This window comes from Aedes aegypti, chromosome 2 (genome assembly GCF_002204515.2).
Source record: "Aedes aegypti strain LVP_AGWG chromosome 2, AaegL5.0 Primary Assembly, whole genome shotgun sequence".
NCBI classification, from domain to species: Eukaryota; Metazoa; Arthropoda; class Insecta; order Diptera; family Culicidae; genus Aedes; species Aedes aegypti.
Window position 1 is genome coordinate 221,975,108 of NC_035108.1, and position 25,110 is coordinate 222,000,217.

At 37.9% G+C, this 25,110-nt stretch overlaps 1 protein-coding gene across 1 annotated transcript; it reads right to left on the reverse strand.

Moving 5' to 3' along the window:
- Nucleotides 1-344: 344 nt before the first annotated feature.
- LOC110676393 lies at nt 345-13,119 on the reverse strand. The gene is made up of 2 exons (XM_021844112.1): nt 12,928-13,119; nt 345-1,234 (listed from the first exon to the last, which is right to left on the reverse strand). Exons 1-2 carry the CDS (start codon nt 12,961-12,963, stop codon nt 455-457), a joined length of 816 nt encoding a protein of 271 aa, XP_021699804.1. The 5' UTR covers nt 12,964-13,119; the 3' UTR covers nt 345-454.
- Nucleotides 13,120-25,110: the final 11,991 nt, after the last annotated feature.

Sequence of the window (25,110 nt, forward strand, 5' to 3'; positions counted from 1 at the left end):
GTTCGTCACAGAAAAAATGAAAAGAATCGGTTAAGAAACGGCAGAGATACAGCTATCTGAAGTTGACCATTTTGTATGGGAAAACGGCTTTAGTGCATTTTATATGTCCGATACTGTACATACAAAACCAAATAACTACTATTATATTCGATTCATTATCATCCAGAAACAATAATTTCAAATGTTGTACAATTGTTATGGGATCCGAACAAATCATATAAAATGATTAACCATACTTCTAGCTAATGTGCATTAATTATAGCTGAGAAAAAGGCGTTCAAAGCAGATACATATAATAAAAGAGGAGATGGGATTTCTTTCAAGATTTATCAATTGCTCCCGTGTCTGTATTAAGAAGAACAACTTATATTATATATTGATTGAGTAAAATAGCAAGCATATAACATCTGTTTTATGTGCTCATATCTACACACACTCATAGCATCCTATTTTGTCAACATGAACCCATGACACACGAAGAAGTTTGTGGATTGAAATAGCTACCAGATGGACACAGAAGATGTTGTGACACAAAATTGGAATCACAGAAGTAATAATAACGGCAGTTAGAACCATCTGGAAATAAGCCAGGGGAGTCACATCGGTATGAATTGTCTTCGCCGGGAAGTGACGGAATTGTTTGTCTGTCCACACATCGCCCACTGCTGAATACTTGATTTGCGCTGCATCGGAAAAGTTCAGGATATAGGACACGAATGCCATTCCTGTTTTCGGCTATACAGACATAATAGATATTATTGTTTCCAGGCCATGCGTTCATCTCTCCAGCTTGTGAACAATTCCACTGAGGGGTTGTGCAAATTGTGTCGCCTAAAGGTAATGAACAGTCTCCTGTCACAGGAGAAAAGGCCGTGTTCTCGCATACCATGTTAATGGACACCAGGTTCTGTCCATTCTGATAGCAAAAGTGATACTTCTCACAATCGTATGGATCGGGATACACGCCCATGGTATTGCACACAAAACTTCCCTCCTGGCCATCCGGATTGCATGCTCCTACCCGTTGAGAACATCCACCCTCGTTAACGTTACAGAAAAACCCAGCATCGGCGTTACAATCCTCGAATGGCACCGGTTGCCAGACATTGTTCACAAATATACATCGCGCCGCGGTTTTACAATTTATACAGATGATGCCTTCCTTCGTGCATGTGCCGGACTGGAATTTTGTAACTGACAAAATACGATTTCCATTCGTTGCAGCAGATATTACCTGAAGGGATAGAAAAATATGTTGTGGTTAACGTGAGACTCGAATCATGCCTATACATCTACTATTCATCGATTGAATGCATTTGTATGTATTTTATTTTATTTGAAATTTAGATTTTTTTTGGAATATTGGGACTAGTAACGAACGGGTTAAAATGATAATTAGAATGAAGCCAATTAGATCGCATTATTAGCGTGTGATCGATTCCATCATAATTGAAATTTATCTGGGAAAACTTAAATGTTAATCAGGTCAATTGACTAAGAGATGAAAAAAATTAAACATTCGATGTGAAAAACCGCAGCTTATAAATCTTCTTCTTGGCATTACGTCCCAACCATGGCAGGGCCTGTTTTTTCAGTTAAGTGTTCTTATAAGGACTTTCACATTTATTACGATGTTACTCTTTGCCCAGGAAAATCATGGAAATTTCCTTTACGAAAAGATCCCGGACTGACTGACAGACAGATTGGGGATGGCTTTGCATTGTAGCCGTGGACGTTACCCTTATTCTAAGAATTGTTTTACCTTTCTTTTCTTTTTAGTGTATTTTTGATATTGTATATTTATGTATTGTATTGAAACTTCTGTAATGGCATAGGTGATCAAAGACACAGCTTTTTTAGTTTAAAATTTCGAAAAAAAAAATAAAAAAAGAAAAAAAGGAAAGAAAAAAGTAACGAAATCTAACAATATTAGCACAATTTTAATAATAATAAATTATAGTTTCTTTCCAAGTAGTAGATTATTTCATATTTGATTTAAGCTGATTATAAAACGAAGCCAAACTTTGAATTTTCAAATGCACAAGACTGGAGAATCTGACATCAGTTCGTGTTGAAAATCAATCAAACTGCTTGCTTGCTGAGTTTTATCCTCAGTGCTATTGCCTGAAAATGTCAAATCCAATGCTGAAAATGGCAGCAATCTACATTCTTTGGAAATGAACCATAACTGTGGTAACAATCATTTCCTGGCCCATATTATGGATCACTAGTTAGATCTGCCAATATTCAGTATTTCAACAGTATGTTCAACAATCAAGAAAAATGTTTCCAAAGATGAATTTTTACTAAATCTAAGCGAACGAGCATTTTTTATGCTATAACATTTGAATTTTACCACCTGTGGGAGCTTGTGAATGCTGACGGCACTTCTTACAGAAACCGTCCATATAATGATAGCTGTATGGTACCAACTAAACGGTTGTCAAAAATACTGTTATTTAGCGGTTGAATGTTGTGCATGGTATCGTTTTGTCTCATATTCCGAACACTCGGTTTTTGTATGAAGATTTGCTTGAAGTGTTTCGCTGAAATATGGCACCAAATTAGAAGGAAATGGCAGTCATTCACAATTCAATTTAAACGTCTTACAATTTATTTTATTCTTCGGGAAAACTGATGATTCTCTAGTTCGAGGTCAAAAAAACTAGTTCTTTAATTTATTTGAAAAAATGTTGATTTGAATACGATACGAATCAACAATTTTACGCCAATACTCGGTTCGTGGCCACATCTCTCCATCCTCGGTTCTGCCCCACGCTCACCAAATCGATACGCACTTGATCGGCCCACCTATCTCGCTGCGCTCCACGCCTTCTTGTACCAATCGGATCCGAAGCGAACACCATTTTGGCAGGGTTGCTGTCCGGCATTCTATCAACAAGCCCTGCTCATCGTATCCTTCCAGCTTTGGCCACCTTTTGGTTACTGGATTCGCCGTAAAGCTGGACGAGCTCGTGGTTCATCCTTCGCCGCCACACACCGTTTTCCTGTACACTGCCAAAGATCGTCCTAAGCACCAGAGTTCCAATACTCCAAGTGCTTGCAAGTCCTCTTCGAGCATCGTCCACGTTTCATGCCCATAGAGGACTAACGGCCTTATGAGCGTTTTGTACATGGTACATTTGGTGCGGATGTGAATCTTTTTTGACTGTAGCTTCATGTGGAGGCCATAGTAGGCCCGACTTCTACTGATGATGCGCCTCCGTATTTCACGGCTAACGTTATTGTCAGCCATCAGCAAGGATCCAAGGTAGACGAACTCGTCGACCACCTCGAACGTTTCCTCGTCTACCGTAATACTGCTACCTAGGCGAGCCCTGTCGCGCTTGACCCCACCAGCTTGCATATACTTTGCGTCTTAGTTGCATTCACCACCAGTCCAACTTTTGCTGCCTCGCATTTCAGACAGGTGTACAGGTCTGCCACCGTTTCAAATGTTCGGCCGACAATGGCCATATCATCCGCGAAGCAAACAAATGGACTGGATCTCGTAAAAATCGTACCCTGGCTCTCCGCATAACACCTTCTAGCCCAATATTGAACAACAGTCACGAAGGTCCATCACCTTGTCGTAGTACCCGACGGGATCCAAACACGAACTGGAATGTTCGGCTGAAACCTTCACACAGTTTTGCACACCTTCCTTCGTCGCTCGTATCAGTCTCGTAAGCTTTCCGGGAAAGCTGTTCTCGTCCATGATTTCCATAGCTCTACGCGGTCGATTCTATCGTATGCCGCCTTGAAACCGATGAAAAGGTGATGCGTTAGGACCTGTAATTCACGACATTTTTGGAGAGTTTACCGTACAGTAAAGATCTGGTCCGTTGTCGATCGGATGTCAACGAAACCGGTTTGATAACTTCCCACAAACTCGTTTACTACAGGTGACAGACGACGGAAGATGATCTTGGATAATACTTTGTAGGCCGCATTTAGAATGGTGATCGCTCGAATGTTCTCACAATCAAGCTTGTCACCTTTCTTGTAGATGGGGCATTAGGGCCATTCAAACTATGAAAATGTTTGAAAATCCAATCTCCTATATCTTAACCTTTACCTTAAAAATAGTATATTGTGAAATTTTAGCTTTTTTTGTAATTAAAAGGTGGAGCGAAGACAATGTAGGTTTATATGGAAATTACTATGGAGAATTTTTTGAAAAATGTTTCAATTACGTTAGTACTGCAATTTAAATACAAACTTATCATATCATAGTGAAAACTCATTTTTCGAACCTTTTTTTTTAGCTAATTTTGTTTGAGATTTTTGTATATGTTTGCAGGGCTATAATCCCATATAAAGCTTAATAATAGCAAACAAACCCATGGATATCTCTTCTTTTATGAGTCGGATTGAATTACTCTCTTTAGCAAATTTCATTAATATGGTGTGAAGACTAAGTTTTCATTACGGGATGATAAGTTTGTACTTACATTTCAGTACTAACGTGTTTGGAACATTTTCGATTTTTTTTTTCATAGAAAGCTATACCTATTGTTTTTGGGCCACCTTTAAATCACCACCGAAAAAGCTAATGATTTCACAAAACACTATTTTAATGGTAATGATGGTAAGGAAGATATGGGAGATTGCATTTTCAAACTTTTTTTTTAATTTTGAACCGCGCTAATGGGGCATATTACCCCTTCCTTCCAATACTCCGGTAGCTGTTCTGTTTTGCAGATTGTGCCTATCAGCCGGTGCAGACAAATGGCCAGCCTCTCCGGGCCCATCTTTATGAGTTCAGCTCCGATACCATCCTTAAAAGCAACGCTACGATGCCGAATACGCGGTCTTTCAGCACGTCGGCGAGTATGCGTGTGCTCCCGATCAAGTTGAGAGATTTACAGTTCCACGTACCGAGCTCCCAATCGCTCGTCCCTTTACGTCGCTGTGGTCTTCGCCGATGTTCCCGGTTCGTATTCACTCGTTGATTGTTCGTCGCTTGATTTTTTTACGGCTGTCTTGCAGGGCCTGACACCAACCTCCAAGATTTCCGGAGGACCATTCCCCCTAAATGTTTGGAGGGGCATAGTGTACAGTTTTGCTAAGAGTCCTTCTCTGGCACTCGGATGATGATCAGCCGCCTCTGACATGGGGGTTTACAGAAGTAAAAGCATACCCGCCATTCCCTGTCAGCATACGATCAAAGTTCCCACCGGGGTTGGTCACCTGATTTTCCCCAAAGTTACTCGTATCCCGGCCACTACCGCGAGGAGGTAGGGATAGGAGCTGCTGGGCAGAAGGCTAATGACTCGTGCGGCAGGTACAAAGATATGATATGCCTAGGGAAATCGAGAAAATTTTCAACTCGAAAAGATTCTCGACCGGTTGAAATCGAGCCCACGACCCTCAGCTAGGCTTACCATAAAAATATATCAGAAAGAAGGACGTTTTGCTTTACCTATTTTGAGAAAGCGGGACATTTAAAAAATTGCCATACTACAACAAAAAAAGATCCTTTGAAAAAAATGAAAATAAATAAATAAAATAATGTTTTTGATAAAAAAAACTTATAATTGTATTATTCGTTCAAGAAACAACATAAATCTATCAAAAAAAGTTTTTTGAGATCACTATCGACGAACTCAAGAGGATTTTATACCATTACCCGGAATGCATTTTACCGGAAAACTTTCTACCGAATGTACCATTTCCTGAAAAAAACATTTACCCGGAAAACTAAATCTTTCATTTTCGACTACCTCGGTCAGTCTAATAGGTACAACACATTTTTATTATCTTTCAATGATTCTTAGCCCAAATTATGTCACGCTAACCATGAACATTCTCAACTCCCTCGGTGTCTATAGACACTAGCTCGAATGACATCTTTAAACTGTTGTCTTTTTTTGCCAACGTTACAACTCAATTGGGAAAAAGCTTGCTACTCAGCTTCATGTTCAAGGAGAATTTCTTCAGTTATTAGCTAAGATTCTATGCCAACTGATCCTTTATGCATTCGTTTATAGTGTAACAAGTATGAAAGTACTCTGAGCTCTAGAAGGTAGGTGGTATTCAATTCTATCTCTCTTAGCTTGATCTTTCTGAATAGCTGCACTTTAACGCTACAAATATGTGGTCTCTTATATATGAACAAATTACACGAAACCAAAATTCGGTTGCACGTGTATTTTTTTAAAAATATATTTCGAAAAAAATATATATCAACTGATTTAGATTGAATATTTTTTCTACAAATTTTAGCCATTACAGGCAAAGATAGATTGAATAAGACGTATTATTTTTGTTATATTTGCAGCCAAAAAATGACGACGTGCATAACAATAGAAACAATCCATCAAATAAGGATATCGCCTCAAATAGTCTTGCTAAAGAAGCGACATCTTCTTCTTCTTCTTCTTTCTGGCGTTACGTCCCCACTGGGACAAAGCCTGCTTCTCAGCTTAGTGTTCTTATGAGCACTTCCACAGTTATTAACTGAGAGCTTACTATGCCAATGACCATTTTTGCATGCGTATATCGTGTGGCAGGTACGAAGATACTCTATGCCCTGGGAAGTCGAGAAAATTTCCAACCCGAAAAGATCCTCGACCGGTGGGATTCGAACCCACGACCCTCAGCTTGGTCTTGCTGAATAGCTGCGCGTTTACCGCTACGGCTATCTGGCCCCCGAGAAGCGACATACAACAGTTCAATTCTTATTCAAGTTTTGTTACTTGCGTGAAGCTCAAAAAGTAGATCAAGAATAAGTGTAGTGCCTTGGTAAACGCCATTGTGACGTTCATCTTTGAATTCCGAAATGTTGCAACTCAATAGATCAACTTTTCCCTTTGTCTGATTTTGTTATTTTTAACAAAATGTAGTTTATCTGAAGTTCCAGTAAAAACTAGAAAGAACGGTAAGTAATCAAAAGAAGAAGATATTTGGGCAGGTTCAATTTAACATATATTGCCGAAATGCCGAAATCGGTGAAACTCGAAAGAACCGCCAATCAAATAAAGATGGGTAAATATCAGATGACCTAAAATGGGTCATTTGGATTAATATTCTAATCATTGCTCATTAATTAACATTCGGACACTTGGAGAACCGACGGTCAAATGTTAAAAAAAAAGTTATATTTAGCAAATTCAGCAATGACAAGCTGCACAGATAAGTTGAAAGCCCAACTAACAATTCAGATCCACAACTAACCATGCATGTTTAATTATTGTTTAATAATGGTATGGTAATGACAGCTGAATAAAATTTCGTCCTATAAGAAACTGAGAAGATGCTCTTCAAACACAAGCTTAGGCCAATGTTCAGCGTTTTGCATTGGAATGAACAAAAGTTGAATCACCACTCATTGAACGGTTCCAAAGATTCTCATTCGGCTAGTCAGGATTGTTTTACTAATGAGCTGAACAATGCATGTTACGTCCTATTAGAAAGCCAATATACCACCATACAAATGTATATGTATAGAGGGATTCCAGGTTACATATCTGGGTCAACAAAAAGGGTGACAAACTGGAGTGTGAAAATTATCGTGCAATCACCATCCTAAACGCCGCCTACAAATTGCTATCCCAGATTCTCTTCCGTCGTCTATCACCAATAGCAAACGAGTTCGTGGGAAGTTATCAAGCAGGTTTCATCGACGGCCGCTCGACAACGGACCAGATCTTTTCCGTGCGGCAAATCCTCCAGAAATGCCGTGAGTACCAGGTCCCTACGCACCATTTGTTCATCGATTTCAAGGCGGCATACGATAGTATCGACCGCATAGAGCTATGGAAAATTATGGACGAGAACAGCTTTCCCGGGAAGCTCACAAGATTGATCAGAGCAACGATGGACGGTGTGCAAAACTGCGTGAAGATCTCGGGCGAACACTCCAGTTCGTTCGAGTCTCGGCGGGGACTACGACAGGGCGACGGACTTTCGTGCCTGTTGTTCAATATTGCGCTTGAAGGTGTCATGCGGAGAGCCGGACTTAACAGTCGAGGCACGATTTTCACGAGATCCGGACAATTTGTTTGCTTCGCGGACGACATGGATATTATTGGAAGAAAATTTGAAACGGTGGCAGATTTGTTCACCCGCCTGAAACGCGAAGCAACAACAGTCGGGCTAATGGTGAATGCGTCGAAAACAAAGTACATGCTGGTAGGCGGAACTGAGCGCGACAAGGCCCGCCTAGGAAGCAGTGTTACGATAGACGGGGATACCTTCGAGGTGGTGGACGAGTTCGTCTACCTCGGATCCTTGTTGACGGCTGACAACAATGTTAGTCGGGAAATACGAAGGCGCATCATCAGCGGAAGTCGTGCCTACTATGGGCTCCAGAAGAAACTGCGGTCAAGAAAGATTCACCCCCGCACCAAATGCACGATGTACAAAACGCTCATAAGACCGGTAGTCCTCTATGGGCATGAGGCGTGGACTATGCTCGAGGAGGACTTGCAAGCTCTTGGGGTTTTCGAACGCCGAGTGCTAAGGACGATCTTCGGCGGCGTGCAGGAGAACGGCGTGTGACGGCGAAGGATGAACCACGAGCTCGCTCAACTCTACGGCGAACCCAGTATCGTGAAGGAAGCTAAAGCTGGAAGGATACGCTGGGCAGGACATGTTGCAAGAATGCCGGACCACAACCCTGTAAAGATGGTGTTCGCCATGAATCCGGTCGGAACAAGGAGGCGTGGGGCGCAGCGAGCTAGGTGGATTGACCAGGTACACCAGGACCTGGAGAGCGTGGGTCACAGTCGAGGATGGAGAGAAGCGGCCATGAACCGAGGGAATTGGCGAAATATTGTTGGCGAGGCTTTATCAAGATAATTGATGTAAAGCCAAATAAGTAAGTAAGTAAGTAAGTATCTGGGTCAATAGGCGCCATGGAAAACTAACATTCCACCTGACACAGGTCCTTTCGGGCCATAGTTGCTTTAGACAGTATCTACACCGTTTCGGTCATGCGGGTTCTCCCGAATGGCCAATTTGTGCAGGTTAAGAGGAAACGGCGGAACACGTTTTGTTCGTGTGCCCGCGTTTCCGCACAATGCGTGACCGCATGTTTGCCACATGCGGTGGGGACACGACTCCGGACAATCTGGTTCAGAGGATGTGTGAAGACGAGTTTGGCTGGAATGCCGTTTCATCGGCTATCACCTACATCGTCTTGGAATTACAAAGGAGGTGGCGAGTGGACTCGAGGAGTGGCTAGTGCAGACGCTAAACAACAGGGGGTCCAAGGGTTTGCAGTCGGCTATGTAGGTCATACCGGTGTCCTACGGTCGAAATCGACCCTTACAGCGATTAAGTGGCCGCGGGGAGAACATCCTGGTAGCGTTGCTGTCGTGGCGCCGGCCTACTGGGTTGGATACGAGCCTCTGGTTGTTCGGGGCAGGTGGAGGCCCCTTCGTCAGCAATCCCAGCTGGTGCTAGCTGATAGGGCCTGAGCCTTCAGTAGGTCAAATTGCGAAGCCCGCAGTATCAGTTCTTGATACCTGCGGTGCAGCTGGGCGCGGTCGTTGTGGTCGACCCTGCCCGCCTTCATCGGACAATGGGAGGTAAGGACCACCTGGGAAGCTGGCAAAGCGCCAGCATGCTACCTTGGTGGACCCCCCTAAGCGTGCCATCGATGTTCGTTGCTGCATGGCTACGCAGCCAACCTGGAGGTTGCGATGTGCAATAGCCCTCCCCGAAGCAATGCCTTCTTCGTGGTCCCGGAGAGACGAAGGGTTTGGCGGCAATGGGAATGGTTTAGTGGGTCGGGGTGTAGTCCTGTTTACTGCTTGCATGTAGTAAATGTTCCCCAAACCCACACTTCCGGACCTTGGTCCGGCGTCTGTTGAGTAGATTATCCCCCCATTGCTAAGTAGAAAAAAAGAGGGATATTCAGAAGATGAACAAACGTTTTACTTGCTTCGCACTTCAGCAATTTCGAATTGTTTAACATAAACATGGGTCTTCCTTAGCCAAGTGGCTAGAGTCCGCGGCTACAAAGTAAAGCCATGCTGAAGGTGTCTGGGTTCGATTCCCGGTTGGTCCAGGATCTTTTCGTAATGTAAATTTCCTTGACTTCCCTGAACATAGAGTATCATCGTACCTGCCATACGATGTACGAATGCAAAAATGGCAACTTTGGCAAAGAAAGCTATCAGTTAATAACTGTGGAAGTGCTCATAAGAACACTAAGCTGAGAAGCAGGCTCTGTCCCAGTAGGGACTTAAATGCCAAGAAGAAGAAGAACATAAACATGATTAAGATCGGTATAATTAAAGAACAGTTGATCCAAAATATGCCAAAATAACGATTAATATACACATTGTTCAGCAATAAATAAACCTTGTGAAAGAGGTCACATTATAGCTAAATTTTCGGAAAATGGACAAAATATCGGAAATTTGTGTGGAGTTCCGAATGCATTACCTCCTACATCTTTCAAGTTAATATCACTTTTAGCAACCCATATTATAATTTGCTTTTGCTAAACTTTTTTCGCCTGCTCAAAATGTTGTTCCGTACAAGAAATTTTGAATTTTTTTTGACAGAATTGGTTTAGAAAATGTCTACATATGAAATGACATTTTTTCTCAACTGAATAGTGCGAACTAAAAAAAATGATTTACTTCATAACCATCATTGACATGAATTTTCTCACTATGGAATAAAAAAATAGCCGACTGAACTCCGCTTGGATCAGCACTAAAAAGCAGAATAATGAATAATACGCTTGTTCAGCTGTTGATTAGATATCGGCTGTTGCAAATGTAAAATTTGACTATTTGCGCCAACTTGCATGCATGTTTACCAGCTTGAATGGCATTTTTTACTTAATTTGCCACAGAATTCAAACTTTATATGTAAAACAATACTTATCAATCAAGTTCATAATGTGCTCAAGAGTTACTTCTTGATGATTTAGAAAAGTATAATATTTTATCATATGAAAGAAACGAACAATTTTTATTAAAAAAAATACAAGCGTGTAGAAAAAATCGATTTAATCTAAGTTTTCAAGTGCAATTTCAACCAAATTATATCTGAAATGAAATTTAAAGTCCATTTTTGCATACTTGCTAGATTCGATCGTAAAAAATGTTTGATAAATCATACTAGTGTTTTATACAACTTTGGCGACCTGTTGATAAAGATTGTGACGTGTTCTGATATTTTTTTACGAGAGAAACATAATTTAATCCTTGAAACACGCAAAAATGTCATTTTTCTGCGCTGTGTAATCCATTTTTAATTTAATTTAAATCCCATATACCCTATTTGGCCATTCCAAGTTAAGCCACTTCCATAAGGTTTCTGCTCAGTTCCGATATTTTTCATACATGATATAAATTGAAAGCTTTCATTTGCGAATTTGCAACACATATAGGGCTTTCTATACTTTATAAAAGCTTTTTTCGTAGGCTTGATAAAACCGGTGCTTCTAATAGAAAAAAACACTCTTTTTAGAACTTGGAAAATACTAGTAATTTGAAAAATGAAATATGGTTCAATACTAATTCTGCAGGTAGAGGGGTTAACTAACATGCATTTCGCAATGTGTCCTGAATCTAAATGTTACTCATTAAATTCAAATGAATCTATCCTCTCTATGGCATTACGTATCCACTCGGATAGATGCTACCTCTCATTTTTATGTTCTATTAGCACTACTATTGTTATAAACCGTGAAATTTCTTTGACTAGATAGCTATTTTGCATAAGTACAACATGTGGTATGTACGATGACACTACCGACCCAAGAAAATCAAATTCACATTACGAAAAGATCCTTAGTTGTCTGGGAATTGAAAACCAAATAACGAGCTAAAAAAGGCCGTGTAGGGTCAAATATTCCACAATGCCACTTTAGGGATTTGTGTCGTTTTCTCCTAATCCACATTTAAACGCCATCCGAAGTCCTAACAGTAACGTCACAATATTTGCTACCATCATGAAAACATTTCCCAAATTGGAGTTTTTTTACGGGTTTAAATCATGTAGAAAAGTTGGTTGAAAAATGGGGGTGGTTCAAAATGACCAAATAGATGGGGTAGAATGCCATTTAGTATGGAGAACTAGTAGTTATCAACCAAGTTCCTCCATGAGTTTGTTCTGTAGTATGGAAACGCTTATTCCTTAATGAAATCTTCGGAATACTTTAAAATTTAAGCAAAAAAGTGAAAAATGTAGAATTTCTCCGGAAAATTAAGGAAAAAATCTATGAGTTTATGCCCAAGAGTTGTGGCAGCAACTCTTGGGTAAACATACTTTAACATCGTTTGGCAAAGAACACAAATTTAAACGTTCTAGGAATGATTTAATGATGTGAGCCATTTTACCCCATCAGTGCGTCTTGGACCATGTTCCCCTAAATGTAAATTTGAATGTTTAAAATAAATGACATGTGTAACATAAAAAGTTAACCATTAAAGCAAGGATTCCAAATTGTCGTGTTCAGAAAATACAGATTTTTAAAGTTTTTCGTTGCATAATTTGCATTCATGTAAACGCAGTGCCTGAAATTCAACGTGCACAGGCTCTTCCCTCAGGGAGCGAGAAATATCTTCACAGTTTTAATTTCCTGCAACACACTTCCGGATCACATTTTTTGCGGTTATTTATGGCATGACCTCACTTTAGCCAATCTAGTGTACTACAGCACAACCTGTGATATTGTTTGCAAGCTTCATCGAATTGCTCGTTTTTCTCTTATCCCAGTTGCACAGCATGCACTTTCACCGGTTTGTTATTTTCTCGTGCTTCATTTCATCGAACTTCAACAATATACACTTTTTTTTTTGTATGAACCTGCCGTTCGGCTCTATCTTCTCTGCCTTCCGTAGTTCAAAGTTCACATGGTATGTAGAAGGATTAGTCCTTTTGGCTTTTGTGTTTATGATCTCATCAGGTGGCAGTTAGGTTTGGTTAACTTTGATTTTTGGAAAATTCTCTTCGTACCAGCAATACTCCCACTTTCAGCAACCAGGAACTCATGTTGGATATTTTCACGCCACAGGGAACGACTCAATGATTTTATCTTCACACCACACGAGAGCCTTCCCTGTATGCTACGGAATAACGTAGAACGGAGTGGGTTTCAAGTGGACTAGCACTGATTGAGCATTGCTCACATGCAACAACTTTATATATACACTCTAACTGCTGGTCTCCGGGACGGTTCGTCCAACGGAAAGACCATTTTCGAATGTTTGTTGAAAGAATGATGGAATGTGTCCGGCTGCTCGCAGCGACCTTATCTGTCATGGGAAACGCATATGGACAGATACAAGATTACCAGTAATTGACAGTTTTGTCTAGCTGGCGGGCTCATTGAGTGAAAGTTTTTGTTTGTGCACCATTCTAAAAAACAAACTGACTGTTATGTGTATTGGATTTAAGGTAACACGGTTCAGTAAATATTGGGTTGAAGATGGTATAGGATCAATAAGTATATTGAAAAATACACTCTTCGGAATTGTTGCACCATCAAATTTGGCTGACCACATATATAATTACATCTACCGATACCGTCAAACTTATCTTTATGAAAAATATAAACTTGGATTGAATTGTAGCTTTTAGCCTTAAATACCGTTTGCCTCAAATTACTAACATAACTCATATTCCGAACAGTGGTAATTTAAAAGGTGAGGATTGATATTTTCACCAATTTCAGAAATAGAGCACATCATATAGCAATCGATCATCTTGTGAAGAAACTTGAGTGGTTTTCTTAAAAAATCACTATAAAAAGACGACTGTTCGGAATATGATTCACGACAACGGATTAATCTAAAGGTTTTGCATTTATTATTAAAAATGATTAATTCGTCACTATAATTGTTGATATATTCTAATTCTTCTTTTACATAACAAACTTAAATAAACATTACTCTACTTTTGTTGTTGTAATTATAAAAAAACAACTTTGGGAGCTTTGATAGTAAGAAAGTCGATGTTTTCTCTAGATACTGATAATGAACTATCTAATAAAAGCTCAAGATGTAACTTGTAAATCCTCCCTACTAAAAGAAGTATTTTCCTGTGATAATCATGAAGTATACTCGATCTCTGAAAATAATGAGTATCACAATCATTTGTTTCTTCACCTAATGACCGTAACATGAAAACACAAAAAACATGTATGTTTTTGTATTCACTGAATCTTTGAATGGTTCGTCATCATATATGTCGACATATTTTATGTTTAGTCTCCCTCAGTGTCAATAGATGACTTTTTTAATAGAGGTTTCATGGATCGCATCACTTACCAAGGTGAATTCAGATTGTGTAGCCTTCCCACTTTATAAAAACTCCTACCCGTTACAATTATGAAGATACAGAGGTATACTCGGTCTTTGGTAACAATGGATGTTACGCTAATATTCCTTTCCTTTTCCGGCGATCGTAAGGACGTGCCCGGCGCCGTTATTATCGTTATTGCAATTCTTACCAATTCCTATCAATCACGGAGTAGCAAACACTTGAATATAAAGTAAATCAGACATAAATTTCTTGTAAATGAATGAATCAGACCTAAGTCACTCAAAGATTAAGTGATAACTGATTCACTGTCATCAAATATGAAATAAATCAACCCTGAATCTTCAGAAAATGAAGTCCTGAAACACTTGAATATAAAGTGAATCAGACTTGATCCGCTTGAAAATGAAGCGAAACAACTTTAAACTGCTTGAACATGAAGTGAATTATACCTGAGCAGCAGGAAAATGCAGTGAGACAATTTTGAATGATTTAAATTCTAGGTGAATCGAACCTGATCCACTTGAATATCGAGTACAGTCGACTCACCATTACTTGATATTAAAGGGATCATCGACTGATAGAATTATCGAGTTATAGAACATACCGACACAAATATCCTAAAATGGAAGGAAAACTTCTGTATTTATTTTTTTTTTTCAAGTGTGTATTTTTAATACTTTAATGATCACCTTTGTAAGAAAGCAATATTATACTGTTGATAGCATTTAAAAAAATATATTGCAACACTTTTTTACTTAAAATCTTTATATTAATATATTTTAAATTTCCATTTCAACTTGCAAGTTTTTATTCACTTCCAAGTCCATGTTTATCTGTATAAAAGGATTTTTTTTATAGATATCGAGCTATGGAGGTAAATTTGTCTCACACCAGGCTTGATAGAAACTCGGCTGCGATGTAAAGAGTAGGCGATTTTGCCGTTTTTCTGAGGAGAAAAAACTGAAATCAAAATTTTCAAGCGATTCGAGTGAGAGTGCAAAAAAAATGCGAGGATATTTTCTGGTACTCTCTCTCTCTCTCTTGTTGCGATGCTCACCTTTACTCACACTTCAAAGACCTCTTGAGTCTGCCGCCCAAACAAACAGTCTTAGGGGAGTTGTGAGAGCACCCTTTTTTGATGGAATTTTACTCTGTTGCCTCTAAGCATTTTTTCGCTCCCTCGCAAAGAGGCGAAGGCAGTACGCTGCTCAAGAGTATTTCACCGAACTCTAATGATGTTGAGGAGCATTATCAAGCCTGCCTCACACATGACATCGACTAGTGGAAACATCGAGTTATAGAAATATCGACTCTCCATAAGCATGATGTATGGGAATTTGAAAGTACCGAAAAATTCAGAAGTTTATAGAATATCGAGTTGCGGAGAGTCGACTGTATTTCGTACTTAAAACGGATAAATAATAGGGTGTGGCTTATTTTTTTAAAGTTTTCAAACCCAAAAATTTGTTTGCTTTTATGAATTTAAATCACTTTTAAAGAGAAACCTCAAAGTTTGAGCTAAAATATTAAGATTTAGAGGTGGCGCAAGCGTCATGAGGGTAAATTTTCAAGTTATAAAAATGGCCTTCAGTGAAGTCACCATAACTTCGTTATTTTCAAACCAATTTAAAAACTCTTAGCAAAACTCTTCAAAATTAAATTTACGAAAACTATAAAAAAAACTCCAAATTTGTCTAAAATCTAAACTAGCCTTAGTTAAAAATAGTTTTCTCCAAATTTTTCATCATTTTACTAAAAAAATCATCTTTGTTTGACCAAAACTTTATAAATGGTCAGCTGATTCCAAATCTTTTCAAACGTTTTCGAAGCAAATTTAGTTATTTTCAAACTGTTCATGCAATACATTTTTCTAAAAATTGGTTCTGACTTAGTTGTTTGCTAAAAACTACTCAAAACATGATTTTTAATAAAATAATAAAATTTCTTTGGATTATTTAAGTTTTTTCTATAAAGCTTAGGTTTATAAAGCATCTTTTTTCAATTACGTGTTGAATAGTGCATATAATTTTAACATGTGCATACACATTTTGGTTGCAAAATTATTTAAAAATCATTGCAAAATCCTTTTAAAAGGCCCAACAAATGAAAAAAAAAAAACATTTTCAGATTTAGAGATAAAGTTTAGCTGGCAATAAATTGAAAAAAAAAACTGGCATTTTCCGTTCAAAAACCATGTTTTTGTGCAGTTTTTGTTGAATAACTTGGTCAAAAAAATTTTTTATTGAAATGTGTTGTAAAGCCTGTTTATTTGAGAAAGTGGACACGTGTTTTTTTACAGTAAACTGTTTATTTTCGAACAAATTTATGAGTTCACCTAAAATACATGGAAATCAACGTAATTTCGACCAAATTCACATAAATTTAAACATTTATTGAGCATTGGTGGAGATTGCTCTTACTTTTCTCTTGATACCTCCTGTGGTGCACAATCAAAGACGTGCCCATGCAAATTTAATTAATCCGGTGCTCACTTGGAGCATCGACGAAATTGTTTTGATTACACACGCGAAATGTCCGGCCGAACTGCAGGCACCTGTTGGCGACTGTTCGGTGGCATTTCGCGCGGTGCCAATCATTAAACCATCATCGATCGTAACCGAGTCCAAAGGTCTTGGCCCATAAGGTCTAGGCAAATTCGTAAATGTATCATCATTGTTGATAGTAATGACTGGTGACAATGTGTGAATAAAAGCGCCTTCTGCACCAGCAGGAGGTCAGTTCCATCAGGTCTTCGGACCAATGCCAACTAAATGGGTTTTTAATATATATCACTGCCAGTGTTCGGTTCGTAAGTAATGACCAAAGTGGTCCGCGGGTTCCGGCTTCTTCATCAGTGGTTCCAGCATATTTCACTCCCATAAGGTTCTGCACAACTTTTTCCGTAACTTTTCGTTGTGTTGCTGACCACATATTCTTGAAAAAATCGATGGAGCTTGCTTCTCTTCCATCCTTCTTAAGATGCCGTTTGATTATTGCCCCATATGTTTCAATGGGACGTAGTTCTGGGAAATTTGATGGATTCGATCCTTTTCATACAAATTCGACTTTTTGCTTCTTGAGCATCTCTAAAGTAGCTGAAGCATAGTGAGCCGATGCTAGGTCTGGCAAAAACAATGGAGGCATGGTATGCTTTCAGTAGATGGGCAGAAGCCATTTTTTAATGCATTCAGTTCTGTAATTTAAGCCGTTGATTGAACCCGTCGTGAAATATGAAGTATTTTCATACCGCAGGAGCAAATTGCTTGCCATACCAAATCATTTTTCCCAAATTTTTCTGTTGAGATGTATCGTACGTCGTCAGAAATATCTGTTTTCGCCACTGGGTTGAAAAAATTCAATTTGGACACTTCGCGATTTTAGCCAAATCTCGGAACGACAGTTTTTCTGTACACCATTTGTGCAGAAAAAAAATGCGTGTTGCCATGTCAATCCGACCCATCGCTTGGAATTTATAATTTTTTTGATGTAAACTTTTGCCTGCTGTCAAAATAAACACTTGGGTACACACTGAAACAAAATTTTATTTGTTTTCATGAAATTTTTACACCAAAATTTTAATATTAAGGTGTCCACTTTCTTAAAAGAACAGACCTTATGAACAGTTTGGAAACAATTAAAATACCTTCAACAGCATGTTGAAGGATTTGGTTTGAGCATTCATGAATGCTCAAATTAAGATGAAATTTTTAGTAAAATGAGGAAAAACTTGCGGTAAACTACTTTTAACTAAAACTTATTTTGATTTTAGACAAATTTGGACAATTTTTAGACAAATTTGCTTTAGTATCAAAATTGGTTGAAAAATAACAAAGTCATTTATACTTTATTGAAGGTCATTTTTTATAACATGAAAATTCACCTTCCAGTTGCTTGTACCACCTTTAAATGTTAATATTTCTACCGCTATTTACTTGATTAAGGGTTGCTAAATCTATTGTTGTTTTCAAAAATATCATAGCATGTCCAGTTATTGAGACAATTGACTATTTCAGCCAACTTGTTTGTTTTTGTTTAATAACTTGGTCAAAAAAATTTTTTATTGAAATGTGTTGTAAAGCCTGTTTATTTGAGAAAGTGGACACGTGTTTTTTTACAGTAAACTGTTTATTTTCGAACAAATTTATGAGTTCACCTAAAATACATGGAAATCAACGTAATTTCGACCAAATTCACATAAATTTAAACATTTATTGAGCATTGGTGGAGATTGCTCTTACTTTTCTCTTGATACCTCCTGTGGTGCACAATCAAAGACGTGCCCATGCAAATTTAATTAATCCGGTGCTCACTTGGAGCATCGACGAAATTGTTTTGATTACACACGCGAAATGTCCGGCCGAACTGCAGGCACCTGTTGGCGACTGTTCGGTGGCATTTCGCGCGGTGCCAATCATTAAACCATCATCGATCGTAACCGAGTCCAAAGGTCTTGGCCCATAAGGTCTAGGCAAATTCGTAAATGTATCATCATTGTTGATAGTAATGACTGGTGACAATGTGTGAATAAAAGCGCCTTCTGCACCAGCAGGAGGTCAGTTCCATCAGGTCTTCGGACCAATGCCAACTAAATGGGTTTTTAATATATATCACTGCCAGTGTTCGGTTCGTAAGTAATGACCAAAGTGGTCCGCGGGTTCCGGCTTCTTCATCAGTGGTTCCAGCATATTTCACTCCCATAAGGTTCTGCACAACTTTTTCCGTAACTTTTCGTTGTGTTGCTGACCACATATTCTTGAAAAAATCGATGGAGCTTGCTTCTCTTCCATCCTTCTTAAGATGCCGTTTGATTATTGCCCCATATGTTTCAATGGGACGTAGTTCTGGGAAATTTGATGGATTCGATCCTTTTCATACAAATTCGACTTTTTGCTTCTTGAGCATCTCTAAAGTAGCTGAAGCATAGTGAGCCGATGCTAGGTCTGGCAAAAACAATGGAGGCATGGTATGCTTTCAGTAGATGGGCAGAAGCCATTTTTTAATGCATTCAGTTCTGTAATTTAAGCCGTTGATTGAACCCGTCGTGAAATATGAAGTATTTTCATACCGCAGGAGCAAATTGCTTGCCATACCAAATCATTTTTCCCAAATTTTTCTGTTGAGATGTATCGTACGTCGTCAGAAATATCTGTTTTCGCCACTGGGTTGAAAAAATTCAATTTGGACACTTCGCGATTTTAGCCAAATTTCGGAACGACAGTTTTTCTGTACACCATTTGTGCAGAAAAAAAATGCGTGTTGCCATGTCAATCCGACCCATCGCTTGGAATTTATAATTTTTTTGATGTAAACTTTTGCCTGCTGTCAAAATAAACACTTGGGTACACACTGAAACAAAATTTTATTTGTTTCCATGAAATTTTTACACCAAAATTTTAATATTAAGGTGTCCACTTTCTTAAAAGAACAGACCTTATGAACAGTTTGGAAACAATTAAAATACCTTCAACAGCATGTTGAAGGATTTGGTTTGAGCATTCATGAATGCTCAAATTAAGATGAAATTTTTAGTAAAATGAGGAAAAACTTGCGGTAAACTACTTTTAACTAAAACTTATTTTGATTTTAGACAAATTTGGACAATTTTTAGACAAATTTGCTTTAGTATCAAAATTGGTTGAAAAATAACAAAGTCATTTATACTTTATTGAAGGTCATTTTTTATAACATGAAAATTCACCTTCCAGTTGCTTGTACCACCTTTAAATGTTAATATTTCTACCGCTATTTACTTGATTAAGGGTTGCTAAATCTATTGTTGTTTTCAAAAATATCATAGCATGTCCAGTTATTGAGACAATTGACTATTTCAGCCAACTTGCATGCAAGTATGATAGCCTATATGGCAATTAATTTGCTTAATTTATTACAGAATTCACACTTTATGTACATAACGATTGTCCGACATTTCCCCGAAAACCATTTCCCCGATTGCAATTTTCCCGAATGACGTTTTCCCGAATGAACCACTTCCCCGAAAACTTTTTTCCCGAATGTACCATTTCCCCGAAAAAATCTTAATGTTAGCTACATACTTAAAGTCAAACATAATACTGCGGCCAAAAGGTGTTTAACGTGCTAGCTGATGTAAGGTTGGATGAAAAATTGCTACATTTGTTGAAAAAATTCATGTATCTGAAGAAACTGGTGTTCAAAATGAGGTGCCGCGTGCTTTATACTAAAAGCCACTTAAAAATCGCTCATGTGATAGCCTGACATGAAAAAACAAGCTCATGATAGGCAGTTGCATTGTAAACGGTATGATTAGCCTATGGCTGTTTGGCTTATGGACATTTGGGCGAATGGACATTTGGCTGAGTTATGCCTTCTTAGAATTATGAGCTATTATTTTATTTAAACTGTTTCAATAATTATTGGCAATTAGCTGATAATACTTCAATTTGAATTTTCCCTTCTTTTAATGATAGGCTGTTCATTCAAATTGTTTCGGAATATTTCGCAAATATTCATTATTCGGTTAAATGTTCTTTTGCCATGTATTCATTTAGTCAAACCATTCTTTCATAATACTTAGCGTGCCATAAATGACTGTAACTACAATAAGCCAAGCTTTAGTATGGTAGGATAATTAAAGAATCTATTTTATCTTGCCCTACATAACTAGACATCGATTTTTCTAGAATCTTTTAAAAAGACGCATCACCATGCTTCTATTTCTATTTTCTAACAATAAATCAGTTTAAAGATGAATGTCTTCATTTGAAACAAATTAATCGAAAAATGCCTAAAACTAATAGCCGAAAACATCAAATGAAGTGAGCATGTTAATAATGAATACCCAAAATGCTAATAATCACTACTTAAATAGAAAAAAATGCCTATTCAATGATAAATCTCTATCAAAAGTTGATCGGAAGCATTGAAAATGTTGGTTCAAAACATTAGAATCCGTAATATTTGCATTTACAATAATAATTTATGAAATAGCATATAATTACCAGAACAATATTTGCTTAAAGTTTCAGTAGCTCTTTCATTTTTCTATTGATATATTTATCTATGAAGAATTGCCTTCTAATTAATGAAGGAAAAATTCCTGTTGAAATAAAGAGAAGCTGGGAGCAAAACAATATTAACACAGGAAAGCTTCGATTGAAACGATTGAAAAAAGAAAAGCCTAGCTTTAAAATTATCCCCTTTTCGTGGTGCGTTATGGGGTAAAGATCTATCAGTGAACCTCGATAGTGACAGAATAATACGACATTCACTAAACAAAGGACACGAGAAATACTACAATAGATCAAATATTGGTCGCAGTGGTTTATGTTCCTAACAGAAAAAAAAAAGAAAATGATTATTAGAGCAGTAAAATAAAGAAGAACAACCTATGTTTAAAGAAGGAATATTCACAAAATTTAAAATAAGCAACTTTTATGGTATTAATTTATTGTTACAGAAAAAATAGAATATTTGCCTATGCTTTACGGGACACAAACTACTAATGCGAAAGCAGTGATCGAATAAAAGCCTCGAAACGATGCACTTATCTGTCAGATGCGTCCCAAACAAACTTATTGACTCATTTTTTCTTTTAAAATTCTTAAGCAGTAAAGATCAAGATGTCCCTTTTGGGTCACGCCTTTGAATCCTGCACACGATTTTCAATCAGTAAAACTTTATTTAGTAATTTTGTCAATGCCGGCCGTTCAGCCAGATGTCATTAAGATAAATTATGTCCGGACAAACGACATAAGGCATCAGATTTGCTCACCCCTTGGATAATCTTTCAAAACCCATTCTACATTTTTCACATTTTTATTGCTATTCTTAGCATAATCAAATTTTCGTTCTATACCGGTAGAACCGAATGCCGTTAGGCCGAAGGTAATTAGGCCAAATTCCGTAAGGACGAAAGGGTAATTAGGCCGAAAATGACCACAATATCCACTGTGAAATATAACTAGAAAGAACAGCCTTTGATTATAAGAAGGAAAAAAACACTGATGAATGTGTTAGCCTTATGAAATAAAAGTAAATGATCAAATGTTACCCTAACGACCTTTTCGGCCTAACGGCATTCGGCCTAATGGCCTTAGGCCTAAAGACATTTGGCCTAATAGCATTTGGCCTAACGACCTGCACCCTAAATTTTAATCCTGAACTTAATGTTTAACATAGGCTTCCAATAAAAACTGTCATCGATTTCCAATCCAAATATCTCGTCTGTCGTTTCTCGATTCAAATGATTCATAAGAGAATAATTAGTTTGAAGCGATTACCTCACTAACTGAATTCAGTCTATTACTCTGCTAGTTAAAAAAAAAATGTGTCCAGAATGTGTGCAGAAAGTTTTCGGGGAAACAGTACAGTCGGGGAAACAGTGCATTCGGGGAAATGGTTTTCGGGAGAAAAACCTTCGGGGAAAAATCATTCGGGGAAATGGTTTTCGGGGAAATGTCGGACAATCGTACATAACAAAACTTACAGAAAAGTATTTTGCCATATAAGAGTTTTGTATGGAGACTACAAGCATCAGTGGCGCGGGAAGTGGGTAGGACAGGTAGGACATGTACTACGCACAAAAAAAACCTGAGTAGGACAGTCGAATGATTGTCCTACCCATGATTCAACAAAAACGAGATCAGCAGAAAGCTTTAAAATTAAATTAAACTATTTATCATTTGTTCAATATACCTACATACAAACTAGATCAACGTCGTGCTTATTCTTATGGAGGATGGAAGACACGATAAGGTTTTTCATAGTTTATCATGTCTAGTGAAGTGACCCAAAATAAGGTCAATAGTGTTGGATCCGTTGAATCTGTTGCATGCTCCTTGTGGGCGAGCGACGGAATCCGAATCAATTGAGTCCGGTTCGCGTTGCGCGGAAGAAAAAACTAAATGCGCCGGTGAAAAACAAAAAAAAACGTGTCAGTAGTGTTTGATATGTTGAACCTGTTGTATGCTCCTCTCGAGCGAGCAACGAAATCAGTATCGTGTCCGGTTTGCTTAGTAACCGCACTATCAGTGTCGGTCATCCGTGTTTATGCTCACGTATTCATTACGAATTATATATTTATCGTTTACCAAAACGAATCCTTTCCCATATCCAAACTCCCAGTGTTTTCTTGTGGAAGTGCAGAGGACTCCTCGGCTTCTGTAAAGCAAGTAAACGTCAACATTTCCCTCCCATTCCCAAATTGACCTGCATTCGGACGCAGCCGGCGCCGGTATTGTTAATTATAATAATGAGAGCACCAGTACTTACACATTGAGGATGCTACTGATCCCGAGTAGTGTCTGTTGGTTCTCTGTGTAAGTACAGCTGCTCTTGCAATAACGGAGTAGCAACTGCGGGCGGTCAATCATGCTCATGCTCATGCTCTAGTGAAGTGACCCAAAATAATTCTGGCTTGTGTGAAGAACAATTGAGAATATCTATAGTGAAAATCTTGGGAAAATAACTGTAAGATTTATAAAAATAAACTAATCGTTAGAAAAACTAATGTAGCAATCCTCTATGGCATTTCTGAATGAATCAATGGATAGTTTATTTAAAATATCAATGACCAAACTTGTATATGTTCTGGGACAAATTTCCGTGAGCATTCCTGGAAGTAATTCATGAGAAGTTTTTGGAACATCCATAGAGAATTGTCAGAAGACTCTTGAATAATCTATGGAAGGGATTATGAATTACCAGTTGCATTGTGTTATAGAAAGCACGAGTGTGGTGGTGCTAGCGATTTCCGAACATGCTATCCCTTTAGATATAATCTATCAAAGCATTGCTGAACATCTTGACGATTTTCAGAACAATTCCTATAGAACTCCCAGAGTGTCAAGAAATTCTTGGCTGATTCAAAATTTCCGTAGAAATTTCTGGAAATGGCTCTTAGTTAATTACTGAAAAATGATTTCATCAAATTCCCACTGATATTTGTTATTTTTATTCTAATGCAAGTCTCTAAAAGTTTCTACTTCAATGGAAGGAGAGTCGTACAGCCTCCATAGAAACTTCATGGACTATATCGGGATTCCCCAAGGAAAAGCTTCAGAAATTATCAGAGGGATAAGTAGATGAAAAAAACCGAATTTAGTACTATACCATTTAATTCCACTAGAGTTACTCTAGTTAAACTCTAGTGGAATTAAATGGTATAGTACTAAATTCGGTTTTTTCATCTACTTATAGGTATTCTACTAAACAGCTCGAAGATTTATTATTATCAGAGGGATTTCCAATTCTCCCAGCGATTTTTCAGACCATGCTTAGAATATATTCTCCAGAATTTGCTCCAAGAAATCCATGAGAAATCCAAAGCTACTGCTTCAAGTAATTTCCTCATGTATTATTTTGATTTTTTTTGTCCAAAACTATCCTGGGATTACCTCCATATATTTTTTTATTAATCATACAGCTGAATTTTTCAGATCTTCCAAAGAATTCCAGAATTTTTCCCAAGAAAACCCACAAACGCGTATTCTATAATTTTTGAAAAATAGCCTAGGGGTTTTTTCCAAGAAACTCTTTGCTTTACCTGTTCATGTGGATTACTTCAAGATTTCATTCACGTTTTCTCCCAGGGACTTAGGAGCTTCATAAGTCTATTTTAATTTTCACACCAGTAAATGCTGCAGCAATATTCGTAATAATTACTCTCATCATTCCTGCACAATTTCTTTCGAGATTCTGTCCAATGTTTTTCGGGAAATTCCTTTAAAAAATCCTGCGAAATACTATCCCGAGATTCGATTGATTTTTTCCCGATTATCTCAACAAATTATCCATGAAATCTTCCAAATTTTTCTTGTTAGTCCAGGGATTTCAATAAAGTTGAATTTGAAATTTAAACAGGTTTTACCAGAGGTTTCTTTAGGATTTTTTTTTACA